This window comes from Myotis daubentonii, chromosome 3, assembly GCF_963259705.1.
Source record: "Myotis daubentonii chromosome 3, mMyoDau2.1, whole genome shotgun sequence".
NCBI lineage: Eukaryota > Metazoa > Chordata > Mammalia > Chiroptera > Vespertilionidae > Myotis > Myotis daubentonii.
The window spans coordinates 193,070,740-193,087,169 of record NC_081842.1 but is presented as its reverse complement, the minus strand read 5'-3'; the positions used below and the strand labels follow the sequence as shown (position 1 = coordinate 193,087,169).

At 41.5% G+C, this 16,430-nt stretch overlaps 1 protein-coding gene across 3 annotated transcripts in view; it reads left to right on the top strand.

Moving 5' to 3' along the window:
- SMAP2 (small ArfGAP2) overlaps nucleotides 1-16,430 on the top strand; it is a 47,728-nt gene that overhangs the window by 21,662 nt on the left and 9,636 nt on the right. For all 3 annotated transcript variants that reach the window (XM_059690107.1, XM_059690108.1, XM_059690106.1), the window contains 3 exons: nucleotides 11,696-11,829; nucleotides 13,297-13,382; nucleotides 14,343-14,421. In XM_059690107.1, coding sequence (XP_059546090.1) covers nucleotides 11,696-11,829; nucleotides 13,297-13,382; nucleotides 14,343-14,421 — 299 coding nt within the window. The remainder of the gene's footprint in view (nucleotides 1-11,695; nucleotides 11,830-13,296; nucleotides 13,383-14,342; nucleotides 14,422-16,430) is intronic.

Below are 16,430 nucleotides of genomic sequence, written 5' to 3'. Positions count from 1 at the left end.
TCATGCCTGGGCAGGGGACCCCCATCTCCCTCTGATCGCTTGCTCCACCCCCCGCCCAAGCCTGACGCCTCTGACCCAGGCTTCAGGCCTGGGCAAGGGGACCATGATATCCCCCAATCCCCGGCTCCGCCCCCCGCCCAGGCCTGATGCCTCGGCCAGAGGAGTTGACCCTCATCACCCTCCGATCACCAATCACCGGATCAGCCCCTTGACCAGGCCTGAGGACTCCGGCAGAGGTGTCAGGCCTGGGCAGGGGACCCCCAGCTCCCCGCGGTTGCAGGCTCCGCCCCTGCCCAGGCCTAACGCCTCTGGCCTAGGCGTCCGGCCCAGGCAGCGGGGTCCCGCAGCTGCAGCGGGGTCCCGCAGCTGCAGCGGCCCCGCGATCGTGGGCTTCGCTTTAGGCCCAGGCAAGGGACCCCTAGCTCCTGGGACTGCCAGCTTTGACTGTGCCCAGCTCCCATCGCTGGCTCCACCCCTACTTCCTGCTATCACTGGCCAGGGCGGAAAAGGCGCCTGATTCTCCGATCATGGCTGGGGGGCAGGGCAAAGGCGGCCCCAGGGCCGCCTTTGCCCTGCCCCCCAGCTCTTAGCTCCCCCCTGGGTTTCCGTTCACTGTCAGTGGCAGGGGGCTTCTTCCTGCTTTCCCTTTTGCCTCCCTGCATTGTGCCTACATATGCAAATTAACCGCCATCTTGTTGGCAGTTAACTGCCAATCTTAGTTGGCAGTTAATTTGCATATAGCCCTGATTAGCCAATGAAAAGGGTAGCGTCGTACGCCAATTACCATTTTTCTCTTTTATTAGTGTAGATGTGACCTGTAGCATGTTTATATTTGGTACACCTTGAAAAATATATTATTAAGACTTCCTTCCTGAACTTCAAATGAAAAGTTATCAGGGTGCACCCTAACACCACCATTCTTTAGTAGCTGCTCCTTCAGTGACCACAGGTCATATCCAAGTTGTGACTTGTTCATCAGCACCCTAAGTATAGTACAAATTTAATGGAGTCTTTGGGATTACTGAAATTTTGGCCTCCCTTCTTTTCATTTTATTGAATTTATTGAGGTGACATTGGTTAATAAGATTATATAGGTTTCAGGTATACAATTCTATAATATATTATCTGTATATTGTATTACTAGAGGCCTGGTGCACGAATTCATGCATCAATGGGGTCCCTCGGCCTGGCTTGCAGGATTGGGCTGAAACTGGCTCTCTGACATCCCCTGAGGGGTCCCAGATTGCAAGAAGGCGCAGGCCAGGCCAAGGGACCCCACTGGTGCACAATCAGGGATGGGGAGGGACGTGAGAGGTTGGCCAACTGGGGAGGGAATGTGGGAGGGCTCCAGGGTGTGTCCGGCCCGTCTCTCTCAGTCCTGATTGGCTGGACCCCAGCAGCAAACTAACCTACCACTCAGAACATCTGCCCCCTGGTGGTCATATGTCATAGCGAGCAGTTGAGCGGCCTTAGCATATCATTAGCATATTACACTTTGATTGGTTGAATGGACGACCAGACACTTACCATATTAGGCTTTTATTATGTAGGATGTGTTCACCACCCCAATAGGTTCTTCCTTATGTGTCTATTACATTTAAGCCAGTTTTCAGGTTGTTGTTGTTGTTTGTAATCATGTTTATACTAGTCTCAGGCTCCATGAACTGAATTTGATTCAGTTTTTTAGATTCATCAAGACCTAACATCGTCATGAGTTGATTATCTTGTGTTGCATTTTGAGAACCATTCAGTTAGGTGGTAGAACTGCAGTAGTAGAAGGGACTCTCGGGCTCACCATGCACCCACCCACTGTGTGGAGATCATTTCTCTACCATCCTTGAGAGTGCATCATCCAGCCTCTGCTTGAACAGCTATACTTACTGGGCTTTTACTAGTTCTGGATATGCTACATTTGTTTTCACAACCTTAATTGTTGGAAAACTCTTCCCCAGAGTGTGCTGAAATCAACTTCCACTCATTGATGCTAGTTCTGCCTTTGGAGCCTCACCAGAGCAAACTAATTCCTTTTCTCTGTGATAGCTTCACTTTTAAGGTGTTTGAAGACTTCTCCCTTCATTTTCCAAAACAGGAAACAGTTGTACACTTTTTTTAAAATTAAATCTTTATTATTCAGATTATTACAGTTGTTCCTCTTTTCTCCCCCATAGCTCCCCTCCACCCGTTTCCCACCCCACCCTCTGCCCTCACCCCCCAACCCCAATGTCCTCATCCATAGGTGCACGATTTTTGTCCAGTCTCTTCCCGCATCCCCCACACCCCTTTCCCCCCCAAGAATAGTCAGTCCACTACCTTTCTATGTCCCTGATTCTATTATAATCACCAGTTTATTCTGTTCATCAGATTATTTATTCACTTGATTTTTAGATTCACTTGTTGATAGATGTGTATTTGTTGTTCATAGTTTGTATCTTTACCTTTTTCTTCTTCTTCCTCTTCTTAAAGGATACCCTTCAGCATTTCATATAATACTGGTTTGGTGGTGACGAACTCCTTTAGCTTTTTCTTATCTGTGAAGCTCTTCATCTGACCTTCAATTCTGAATGATAGCTTTGCTGGATAAAGTAATCTTGGTTGTAGGTTCTTGGCATTCATCACTTTGAAGATTTCTTGCCACTCCCTTCTGGCCTGCAAAGTTTCTGTTGAGAAATCAGCTGACAGTCATATGGGTACTCCCTTGTAGGTAACTGACTGTTTTTCTCTTGCTGCTTTTAAGATTCTCTCTTTGTCTTTTGCTCTTGGCATTTTAATTATGATGTGTCTTGGTGTGGTCCTCTTTGGATTCCTTTTATTTGGGGTTCTCTGCGCTTCCTGGGCTTATAAGTCTATTTCTTTCACCAGGTAGGGGAAGTTTTCTGTCATTATTTCTTCAAATAGGTGTTCAATATCTTGCTCTCTCTCTTCCTCTGGCACCCCTAAAATTCGGATGTTGGTATGCTTGAAGCTGTCCCAGAGGCTCCTTACACTATCTTCATATTTTTGGATTCTTTTTTCATTTTGCTTTTCCGGTTGGGTGTTTTTTGCTTCTTTGTATTTCAAATCTTTGACTTGATTCTTGCGATCCTCTAGTCTGCTGTTGGGAGTCTGTATAATATTCGTTATTTCAGTCAGTGTATGATTAATTTCTAGTTGGTCCTTTATCACAACCTCGAGGGTCTCATTAGATTTCTTGAGGGTCTCATTAAGTTTATCGGCGGTTTCTAGAAAATTCTTGAAAAACCTTAAAAGTGTGGTTTTGAACTCTATATCCAGTAGTTTGCTTTCCTCCATTTCTGTCATTTGTGTCCTGTTTCTTTGTCTATGCATTTTTTATGCTTCGCTGTGTCGATAGAGTGGCTTTCTGTACTAGGTGTCCTATAGGGCCCAGTGGCTCAGCCTCCCCAATTACCTGAGGAGGACACTCTTGGTGCACCCCCTTGTGGGCTTTGTGCACAGTATTGTTGTAGTTAAGCCTTGATTGTTGTAGGTAACACTGGGAGGAATTGACCTCCAGGCCAATTGGCTGTGAGAATCAGCTGTGTCTGCAGTGGGAGAACTGTGCTGGAGACACCCCTCCGGGGCAAGACTTGCTTCAATGGGGCTTTGGTGCTCACTGAGTCTGCCCCCTGAGTGTGTCCTTTATGAATCCGAGGAGCTGCAATCTGGATGGTCCCACTCTGACCACCGAGCACACCGGCTCCTGGATCTCTAAGGAGGTGCTAATCTAGCCTCTGCCTGAGGCTATCCAGCAGGAGCCAGCTGTGATGCACTGCAAGTTGCCCTGAGACCTTGGGCCAGCTGCAGTTTGTTAGGTAATTATCAGATTGCAAAGGACCGGGGCTTTCATATGCAAAAGCCTCCGTGGCTTGGGCAGGGCGGGGTCTCAGGGGATCAACAGGGTGGAGCGAGCAGTTATGGCTGCTCTCAGTCCTGCCCTCAGAGGCCCTGCTTCTCAGTGTCCTGGCAATCGCTGCAAGCACCCCCGAGAGAAAGCTGCCCTCGAGTTCCGACCGATGCCAGACAGTCCAGTTTCTCCCGTATGAGTCTGGGCCCCCACAGACTCACCCGGAACTTGAGCTCAGAGCTTGAAACTCCCTCCCAATTGAAAAAGACAACCGTGTCCTCAGCCGGCAACCCTCTCCGCATGCACCTCTGTACCTCTGTATTTTACTTACGCACCGCACCTCCTCTGAGTCTCGGTATGCTTTTCTCTTTCCTTCTAATTGTAGAATTTCCACTCAGCCAGCCTTCCTGTGGTTCTGGATGATGTCCGTTCCGTCTTTTAGTTGTATTTTTAAAGTGGTTGTGCGAGGCAGCAGTCTCCGGTGTTTACCTATGCCGCCATCTTGGTTCTGTACACTTTTATCTTTCTTATTGATGAATTCATTTAACAAATACTAATTTTGTATGTACTGTTTGTAAGCATTGTGCTAAGTGTTTGAGATAAATGATGAAGGGGCATGGGCCTTGCCTTCTAGCGCTCACAGTCTATTTGGGGCAAGAGAGACCTATAAGCAACTAATTATAATAAGATAGTATTAGAAGAACAAAGCATACAGTGAACTATTAGCCAAAGAGAAGGTCAAGATTAATTCCGTCGGAGGGCCTCACAGAAGTGGTGACAGTGGACTACATTTTGAAGTTTGTCAAGCAGGGAATTGGGGAGAAAGCCATTCCAGGTAGGAAGGATGGTTTAGGCAAAAAGTGACGGCATGCTCAGAATGATGACTTGCTCAGCACTCACAAAACACAGGCTCTTAAATGGCTCTCTATGTCATGTTAAGGAGTTTCAACTTATCCTGCAGCCAGTGAGGAGCCATGGACAGTGGTGGTGTTTTTTCTTAAATGACCTGTACTGTTATTTTTCTCATTACAAAAGTAATACAAACTCATTGCAAACAAGTCAGAGAATATATAAACATATAGAGGAAAAAAGTAGATATTTCATAACCCTACTACCAGAAATAACAGCTTTTAATATTTTACATATATCCTCTAGACATTTTTTCTGTGCATACATATACACTTATTCACATTCTTAAACAAAAATGGTGTTGTTCTGTGCATACTGATTTTAAACTGCATTTTAAAATTAATATGACATGGAAATATCTCTATATTAAATAGAGAGCTAGAAAAATTTTTTCTCTGTTGTATGGTGATACCATAATTCTTTCATGTAATCTGTTGATATTTCTAATTTGTATTAGAACATTCTTAACTATATTTCTTTATGCAACTTGCCCTGTTGTTTCCCTGATGAATTCTTATAAGTGGTGGGAGGGAGGAGTCAAAGGATTTATGTATTTTTAATTAATTTTTGTAAAAATGTTGCCTTACTGTTGTATGCAAGGAACTGTGCCATACCCTGGAAATATGACAGTGGATATCACAAATCTGCTGTCTGCTCTTGCGGCCCTTACAATGTAGTGGAAAAGACATGTTAAACAGCCAAATAAATATATGCTAAAGTGTGGTATCACTTTGGGAAAGTGAAAGGTAAATGGAAGTTTATCTTTAAGGAGTCCTTACCTTTTAGCGATATATACCAAAGTATATACAGATGAAATGGTACAATAGTTGGGAATTGCCTCAAAATATTACAAGGTGTTGGGAGTGAGGGAAAGTGGGTAGAAGTATAGCTGAAACAAGATTGGCCTGAGATTGATCATTGTCGAAGCTGATGGTTAATTATGCATTTGAAATTTTCCATAATGGAATGTATAAATCTGAAGAAAAGATGGAAGTGAAGTTATAACCGGTCTACATTCAGGGGCCAAGGAAAGAAACTTTTCATCTGAGACCTTTGTGATAATGTAGGAGTTGACCAGGCTACCAGTGGTGGGTGGTGGTTGGGAAAAGAACTTTTTCGGCAGTGGGAACAGCGTGTAAAAAGGCCAGAAGCCCTAAGTAAAGAACATGTTGGTGCTTTGAGGAAATGAAGGAAAGCTGGTGTTGGTGCTTTGAGGAAATGAAGGAAAGCTGGTGTTGTCAGAGTCGAGAGGCTGAGGAAGTAGGCATGAGCCAGATCATATAAGACCTTGGAGACCATGTTAAATATTTTATTCTTTAATCCAACAGTGCAGAAGGAGGCCTTCTATAGAAGGGTTTTAAGTAACCGAGTGGCAAGGTTACGTTTGCTTCTTTTAGGGCTCAAGCTGTTTGGTGGAGAATGGTTTTGGTTCAGGGTTGGAAGAGAAGGAAATATAAAGGTAAAAGTAGAGAGACATTAGGAGGTTGTTGCACTAGTCCACGGGATCTGGTGACTTTGGATTAGTGACAGTGTTGCACGTAGAGAGAAGAGATATTGATTTGAGAGATATTTTGGCCTTGGTGATCATATAGATATGAAGGCTGAAGGAGAGAGGTATCAAAGATGATGTGTAAATTTCTGACTGATGCATCTGAGTGATTGGAGGTATAACTGACTAAAATGGGGAAAAATGGAGGAAGAGCAGGTTTTGTGGCAAGAGAGAGAGCTCAGTTTGTTATATGCCTAGAAAATGTGCACCCATTTGCATTTTCACCTTTACTAGTATACATAAGACTACACAAAAGGTTTATAATTGGAGGCCTGATCTGTACAGATTTGTGTTTTAGAAAGATTCTGGTGAGAGTCTAGAGACCAATTAGTTGTTAGTCCATTAATTCTTTGAATCAGGAATCTCATCTGTATTATCTCTGCCTTTTTATCCATAATAACTAGCAGGCAGAGTGCTTGGCATGTAATAGATACTCAATAAGTAATGTTAACAGAATGAATGCTTAGATATGAGAGTTGAGAAGGACTAGGTAAAGAGCGATAGATTCAGGGAAAATTTCCAAGGTAGGTTCAACAGGGCTTGCATGTAAGATGGAAGATATTTTCTCTCCCATCCTTGACTCTTCTTCTATTGAAGAGCTTTTCAACAGCTCCATGATGCCAGCAAGTCTATGCATAGACATTGACTTGATTTTATTTTATTTTACATTGATTTTAAAAATTTATCATTCCCCCCTCAACATTTATTTGTTTGGAACTCCATAGGTTAGAGGCCATTGATCTGTAATTAGTCTCTTCAAGCTGCCTGTAACTCTAGTTCTCATTTCTGCTGACTCCTCAAGGCTAGAATCTGTCTAAGCTTAGCAGCGCTGGTCCTTGGGGGGAAGTCTTAGCAGCAAGGGGGTGGGGTGTTTGCAGCAGGGCACCAGTAGTTACTGAACACTAGAAGCTGCTCAGCATTTGAATATAAATTGGCTATTACTTATATACTCTCCATTTTATAAATGGAGTCATAGCCCGAGAGAGACATCAAAATGAAAGCCCAAGGTTGCGTTGGTGGTATAGTGGTGAGCATAGCTGCCTTCCAAAATGAAAGCCCAGTGTATTTGTCAGTGTCATCCCAGATTTCCCTGGTTTTTGGCTGGTATTTACTACAGTCGATTTCTTGACTCATCAACCTCATCCATATACTTTATTTTCACTGATTCCTTATTGCACAGTGATTATATATTAATTTTAATATTGCCTCATGCTTCCTGAGCCTGCTCCTAGGCTCCTGTTGAATATGCTCACTTAGCTATGACCTTGTTCTTGTGTTGTACTCATCGCTACCAATTTATATCACTTGTCTATCCTCTTTGCTTTTAAAATTGTTCAGAATATTGCCTCTCAGAGTCCGTTTCCACTTTCAATTTCAAAATGGCATCTTTTAAATATTCTCCTGGTTGCCATGACTGATGTGTATTGAGCAATTGGTTTATCTTTGCAAGTATACCAGACTTAAGTAGTCTGGCCTTGTAGCAGCAATACCAGATGCTGTGGAGCCCAGGCATGGCAGGCCAGCAGCTTTGGGCCTTCCTTGGTATGTGCAGTGGAAGCATGTGTGCGCACAAGGGCAGGGTGGGAGTGTGTAGTGGAGAAGGGAAGTGGGTGGGGGTTTAGATAGTGCATTTTCAAGGAATATTTTGAGGGAGATAAAGGAAGATGCTTAAATGTAATGTTTTCTAGAAGACTTTGACATTGGATCTAGAGTAAATTCCTTCTTTCTTCTATCCAGTCAGTCAACTTTGATTCTGACATTTTCAGTCTGAAACTCATGCCTGTCTATAAAGCATTCTCCACTGTTGCATGGATTGTTGGTATATACAGCTGAATGAGTTAACCAGTCCTTGTCAGTGAAGAAGATGAGTTGGAAATGGGTTGTGGAAGTCTCATTCTATACCATGTACTTACGTAGCTCTCTTTTGCCACTATCCCTCTACATTCTAAGCACAGTGAGGTAGATGGTATTGTACATATTTTGAACATGATTAAACTGAGACTTAGGAAGTTTAAATATCTCTGAAGGTCATATAGCTAATCATTGATGGAGCTGACATACAAACTAAATTTTATGTTGCTGCAAAGATTATACTTTAATAATGACACTATTTTCAGCCATATAAGTAATTTTTGTTTCTTATTTTTCTTACCCAATTTCAGAATCTGTTATGGAGACTACAGCTATTGACTAATAAATCTAGTGGCTTAAAACTAAAGGAGGCTGAGTGTCTGGGGTAGAACTGTCATTATTTCACTGGGAAAAGGTTGTAGGAGGGATGTGGTATGGGAGGGGGCAGAGGAGCTCTCCTGGCTTTTCATGAACATGTTTTGCCTGTATTTCTGTGCTGAGGCCTTATTAGTAGTTCCAGCATATCAGTCTTACACTCCTCAGAGGCAGAGTCTTTAAATACTCTGGAATAGGATCTGGAGAACTTCCACAGTGTGATGGTGGCTTACATGACTGAGAAGCACTTTCTGACTTATGGCCAGGAAGCAAACCATAACATTCCACATCTAACTTTTTAATTTAAGTCTTAAAACATTTTAAAATATGTATTTTTATTGATTTCAGAGAGGAAGGGAGAGGGCGAGAGAGAGAGAAACATCAATGATGAGAGAGAATCATTGATCGGCTGCCTCCTGCACCCCGTCCCCCACACTGGGGATTGAGCCTGCAACCTTGGGCATGTGCCCTTGACCGGAATCAAATCCAGGAACCTTCATTCCGCAGGCTGGTGCTCTATCCACTGAGTCAAACCAGCTAAGGCAAAACTTTTTAGAAATTACAGTTGATATTCAATATTATACTAGTTTCAGGTGTACAGCATAGTGGTTAGACATTTATGTAACTTATGAAGTGATCACTTTGATAGGTCTAGTATCTCTGATATTGTACATAGTTACTAGATTACTAGAGGCCCGGTGCACGAATTCATGCACCAGTGGAGTCCCTTGGCCTGACCTGCGGGATCAGGCAGAAACCGGCTCTCCAACATCCCCTGAGGGGTCCTGGATTGCAAGAGGGCGCAGGCCAGGCCGAGGGACTCCACCGGTGCACGATCAGGGTAGGGGAGGGATGCAGGAGGTTGGCCAGTCGGGGAGGGACCACAGGAGGGCTCCAGGGTGTGTCCAGCCCATCTCACTCAGTCCCGAGATCGGCTGGACCCCAGCAGCAAGTTAACCTACCGGTTGGAGCATCTGTCCTCCCTGGTTGTAAGTGCACGTCATAGCGACTGGTCAACCAGTTGACTGTCTGCACCCTGGTGGTCAGTGCATATCATAGTGAGTGGTTGAGCGGTCTTAGCATATCATTAGCATATTACACATTGCTTGATTGAACAGATGACTGGACACTTATCATATTAGGCTTTTATTATATAGGATTATTGACTATATTCCTTATGCTCCACAGCAACTTGTAATTAATGTTTTTGGCTTCTGATTTTGCTCACAAACAAATGTGCTTTATTTTATCATGAATTCTAGAATCTAAAGCAAAGGGAAAATGGTAAAGAAATATGAGATATTAACTTTTGGACCCATTTTTAACTCTATATAACTTAGACCATATCTGAGTTCTTTTATGAAAACTGTAACCTAAAATATACATACAGCCCCCTATGAAACTTCATTCATATCTGTTTAGGTTTTTTGTTTGTGTTTATGTAACTCCCTGCCACCGAAAGAAATGTGTGAATCCTTTATATGTTTATTAGCTATAAGGCAGATCTACTGTGCAAATCTATCTAGGGATTTGAAGGGACTGAAGGTCTTTTTAGAAGATAAATCTGAGGCTGTCGAGATATAGCAATAAGAAGATATTGGGGTAAAATTTCAGGCAGAGAACACCACCTGGTGGTTATAAGGAGGATTTGAACCTTCTGTATTTGTAGTATTTGCCATAGTATCTGAATGATATCTTTGTTTAAAAGTTACATTCTTATTTATGATAGTTGTGGATTCAAATTTCTGAGAATATCTGGCATACAATTCTAGCTTTCCTTTATTGAGACTACTGTCAAAAACTGCAGACCAACCAAATAATTGTGTCCAGCAGAACTGAAGTCTTGTGCCCTTAGTTGTTCAAAACCCAGGATCCTGTTTATCTCAGGAGGAAAATAATTTTGTGTCTTTTCATCTCTATTGCAACTGCTAACTTTGATATCATGCTTATTTTATGTGGTAAGTTTCTGCCTAGTAGAATGTTGGAGAAGGAAATATTAGTGATTTTTCAGTAAGTATTTGTCAGGTGTTATATAAAAATAAGTTGCTTTTCCTGTACAAAGATTATGAAGAGTGAAAAAAAGATTATGAAGAGGAGTTTGATAACTTTCCAGAGTGATTATTAGGGTGAGCAAAGTTGGCAAGGGATGGGAGATTATGTAACTATTTTTAATTAAAATACATATCTGAGATTTCTTTTTTATTTCAATAAGCATCTTTACTTGACATTCTTGAATCTAGGTAATTCTATAGGGTAAAGTAGGGACATCGGCCCAAGGAGAAAGGATCCTATTAACCTAATCTGGATGCATATTTTATAGGCCTGCTAGGGAGGGGAGGATAAACAAAGTTTTAAATTTCAGGTTGAACCTTAGGCCAGTATGGCATGTCTGTATCTTTTTTCCTAGTAGGAAAAGTGATTCCAGGCCCCACCACCATTGAAAAGTTGCTTGAGGGAGGGCTGTTCATGTAAGATACTAAATAGAATGTGATATAACTTTTCACTATTCTCCTAGGATTTTTTTTATATAAGTAACAGTATTACAACATCTACATTTCAGTACTCATATTACCAGACATTATAAAAGGCTGCTCCATACACAAATGTCCACATATTGCATAATCCCATTTATATGAAATGTCCAGAATTGGCAAGTCTATAGAGACAGATTAGATTTATGGTTGCCAGGGCCTGGGGCCTGGGGAGGAATTGGGAAGAAACGAGGAATGCCTGCTTATGGGTTTGAGGTTTCTTTTGGGAGTGGTGAAAATGTTCTGGAATTAGATAGTGGTGATGGTTGGACAACTGTGTGAATATAGGGTGGGTGGGGCAAAAGTCGGTTTACACTTGTGACTATGCAAAGTAGAGGGTTTATTCTTATATTATTATTTATTAATTATTGTGTTATTTTTCATATGAACTATAAACCTACTTTTGCCTCACCCTGTATACTAAAAAACACTGTATTGTACACTTAAAAAAATTAAAGCTAAATGAAAAAAAAGGAAAGCCTATTCATGGAGGAATGAACAAAACCAATAAAAAGGTGATTGAGATAACAATCCTCTCACTTGTGTTCTAGCTGAAATGTTTGATAATTTAAATATTACAGGTTGAGCCTTGAATGTTCTTTTAATTTGTACTTTATTGACTGTTCCTGACCTTCACAGGGCCACGATGGGCCTCCTGGAACATTGGTGTGTTCATCTGCATTCGATGTGCTGGAATCCACAGGAATTTGGGGGTGCACATATCCAGGGTAAAATCAGTTAACCTTGACCAGTGGACTCAAGAACAGATTCAGGTACTTAATCAACCCAAGAGTGTGCTAAAGTAGTTCTGGATGAATTTCAAACTGGGCACAAAGATAAAGGAAAGTTTAGTTGTCAGACACCTATATCCAGTTCTCATACCTTAATAGTAAAAATGTTAATCTTTCTATTTAAAGTACAAATTATTCCACCTATATTTTACCTCCTTCAAATCACAAATGGTTTATGGTCTAGGACCCCGTGGATCGAGAAAGATGTAAAGGAGGATCTTTGGATTATTTTCTAAGACCCTTGACATCTGCAGATCTAACATTTGTAGTTTTAGATATTCTCTAAAAACAAATTTAAAAAGCCCTCTCATAGACTTATAACATTTTATTGCTAAAATGCTTGCTGTTAGGCTGGTGGGCTGAGAGTGAGACAGTAGAGTTAGTGAGTCCAGCTGGCACAAGATCTGCACCTCAATGTGGCTTCATTGTTCTCTGTTCTCTTCCTGCATTGAAACTTTTTATAATAATTAAGAAAAAAAATTCTTGGTGAGAGTAGATCCAAAGAAAACCAGTTGCTAAAGTAGATGGTAGAAATAAGAGATTATTCTTAACCAGAACATGGCCTTAGAAATATTTTAGACTGGTATGTGTGTGTGTGTGTGTTTTGTTTTTTGTTAATCCTCACCCAAGGATATTTTTTCCATTGATTTTTAGAGAGTGGAAGGGAGAAAGGGAGTGGGGAGAGAGAGAGAAACATGGATGTGGAAGAGACACATCGATTGGTTGCCTCCCACACGTGCTCCAACTAGGGTCAGGGATTGAACCTGCAACCTAGATACTTGCCCTTGACTGGGAATTGAACCTTTTACCCTTTGGTGCTCGGGCCAACACCATAACCACTGAGCACACCGGCAAGGGCTTATAGATTCTTTAAAAGTCTAAAGTTTAGTTATACTTTCAGTTGCACTTTACTGTATCTTATGAAGGAAACTACATGCCATAGAGGTATTTGGGAATTTGAAGATTTTAAAAGATCTTGGGATTTATCCCTCACAAGTGCTAAGGAATCTATTTCAAAAGCCTAGTGTAAAACACAGTTATTGGTAATAAAGCTGAATGGGTTAACTAATAGTATAAATTCCGAGTGTAGTTACTGCCTGCATGTTGCCTGCCCGATCAGGCACTGAGTATTGCCTGCCAAGTAGACATTTGGTAGCTGTGTCTTGGACTTTCAAATGGAATTTTGAATTATTACTGAATTAAATGTATCTTGTCAGACATCTTTCAATAAACGGAACTCAGGGGTGAGGTAGGAAAGACAGCTGTGGGGGCAAATGGTTGCGAGCAAAGTAGAGAGAATCATGGATTGGAAATCAAAATACACAGGTTTTAATCTTGGTTCTACCCCTCTAGGTTGGTTCTTCAGTGTAAAATGCTGCCATTGCGTGAGAAGTTTTAAAATTCTTTCCTAATCTGACATTCCATGTTTCCACATCTCTTTGATTGCAGTGTATGCAAGAGATGGGGAACGGAAAGGCAAACCGACTTTATGAAGCCTACCTTCCTGAGACCTTCCGGCGACCTCAGATAGACCCGTATCTTTTCTGGAGCGACTTAGAAGACTGAGTGGTATTTTGGTGTTTTGGGAGAGTCACATAATAGTCACATCTCATGATCTGTCTGTGTAGTCAGATCTAATCTATATGGATTAGTCATATCTTGTTTTTTCTCTCTCCTGCAACCAAGGCCTACGAAAAGCACATGTATACTTTCTGTGTCAGAATGGTGGTGCCACAGGGAGAAAACTCATTCAGGAATTAAGACTGCAGTGGTTCAGTTTCACTGTGACTTCTTCTGTAAAGTGACATCTCCAGTAGTTATTTGGGTCTCTGAAGCTATTGTTTGGTAAAAATCGTTTACTGTGTTGTGTTGAATCAGCAAAACTACCATTCACTTTTTAAGGCCTTTTTATGTTCTGTGTGAAAGAATTAGCTGTTGTTGACCAATTAGTAACTTTTTTCTCCTGTCCCCTCTGCATGGGAGAGCACCCAGCTCACAAAACCAACGCCCAAAAGCCATGGTTTGTTGACCATCTTGTTAGAGTTGGCTTTTTGTTGGTGCAGGTAGAACTTGTTAAAAAGCAGATTTGGGGCCACAGAATCTGGCCACGGGGCGCGAGAGTTTATAGTTTTTAGGGCCACTAGTTGCCTTTGTTTAAGGCCTATTGACCTAAGGGCTTTAAAACAGGTAATTGACTGCTGCTTTATCTGTCTTCTAGAGCAGCCACAGGCTCCTCTGCTGGCAATATGAAGACTAATCCCATTTGATGCTATCAGTGCTCTGACGGAAAATCAGAGGAAATGGGATTCCCTGCAATAACTGGGAGGGAGGCATTTCAAGGTTTTGGTCAGGGAAACTACATGTGAAGAGACAGAAGCCGTATGGGGAAGCCAGGCAGGAGGGAGCGAGAACAACGTTCCATGGGATACAGATTGACCTTTTCTAGTCATCCCAGGAAAGACTTGCTTGATTTATCCTTAATAAGTTTTTTGCAGAGCTGTCGAGGGATTTATTCGAGATAAATATGAGAAGAAGAAATACATGGACCGAAGTCTAGACATCAGTGCCCTGAAGGTTGGTTGTAACTCTTTCAAGTTTTGTTCATAATAAGTAATTTGCTTATTAATCGGGCCAGGGAAGAATTTGAAGATCAGTTACTAACATGCTCAAAAACTGTCATTTAAGAAATAGCTCAGTTGGTTAAAGCATCGATCCAGTACAGCAAGGTTTTGGGTTTGAATCCCGGTCAGCACATACAAGAATCAACCAATCAATGCATAAATAAGTGGAACAACAAAAATCTATGTTTATCTATGACTCTCTCTCTCTCCCCCTCCTCCCCTCTCTCTCACCCCCTTTTTATTTCTCCCCCCCCCCTTCCTCTCGCTTTCTCTCAAATCGGTAAAATAATAAAGATATAGAGGTAGAAAAAAGCCAGTTATTGAATCAAGACCATGAAATATCATGAAGCAAAGTTTGGCCTCAAGGGCAGACAGGGCAAACCATCAGTGAATTCTTTGTCTTGATCTGCATTTGGATGCTAGTGACTCCCAGTTCCAAATTATTTCTTTAGCTGGACATGTTGGGCATATGAGATCAAATAGAAAATGTGCATATACATATATATGTATATGTGTATACATGTAAATTTATATTATTTATATATACACACATACAAACCCTTCATGCATACATAAATTTTGTTTCCATAAGTGAAGTCAACAATTAAGTGTAATTAAATCACCAGCTTCCTTCGGCTTGACCAGCATGTATTTCCTGTGCATCGGTGGACTGCCTGCTAATGGGGTGACCCTTGTTCCTAAGAAGGGTTTTAGATGGAGACTACCAGTTGCCAAGTATGCTTTTCATCCTAGGCATGTGGCTAGAATCTGAAATACGATGTATGATAACTAGGACAAGTATAATATACAGGTGGAAATATGACATGGTTTCTGGAAGAAGACTGTAATCCTGATTACTGACAACTAAAGAACCAATAAATATGACTCTTTAGACCAGGGGCCCTCAAACTTTTTAAACAGGGGGCCAGTTCACTGTCCCTCAGACCGTTGGAGGGCCAGACTATAGTTTTTAAAAAAAAACACTAGTCGGCTGCTATGCAACAGGCAGCAGCGGCAAAAACACCTGGCGGGCCGGATAAATGTTTTCAGCGGGCCGCATGCGGCCCATGGGCCGTAGTTTGAGGGCCCCTGCTTTAGACCTTTAAAAAGCCTTTGACAAGGTTCTACAGTAAATTTCTTTAGATGTAATTGACTATTTCTTGAACCACAGAAAGATAGAAAGTATGGTATTCTCGAATTCTAGCACAGATCCTATCTGTCATCCATCTAGTTAGTTATTCTAATGGAGGATGCACTAGTTAGTGAAATCATTAAGTTTACACAGGGCTCTAAGCCCTGCCAGGTTATTTAGAGCTCCAAATTGATCTTTTGAGGCTATGTGAAAAGGCATTAATTGGTAGGTGAATTTCAATGCAGACAGATAAGTGCAAGGTAATACTCTTACCTCATAGTCATCCAGAAAAGGGATCTGGAAGTTATCTTAACTGTTCCAAGGGAGATTAACCCAGTATATAGCTACGGCTTGGATGGCATCAGAAAGGGTTTGAAACCAAAGCACATACATTGCCTTTTATTTGTAGAAAACTGTGGTCTGTCTGCCTACCTTTGTTCGTTGTACCTGAAGATGTGAAATTAGATGAGCTCAGAAAAGGGTATCTGAGGTCATCCCGAAGATGAGGGAAGAGCTTCTGTAGGAAGATAGTGTGCTCATGAAAACAGCCTGTTTTACTCACTAGATATTTCCATTTAGGAAGGAAAAAACTCCTGTTTACCAAAAGGCTATTTCAATTTTTTTATTTGAAATGCTTAGATCACAGTTTATCTTACCTTTTTCCTTTTGTGGCATAAGGGTTGTGATTTACATTTTTCTTCTGCATAATTATTTATTATAAATAATTATGGAGTGAATTACTTGGTACATATGAGGTCTTCCATATTTTGGATTATTTTCTTAAGATATATTACAAAATATGGTATTATCTAGGTCATAGGGTTTCAGTA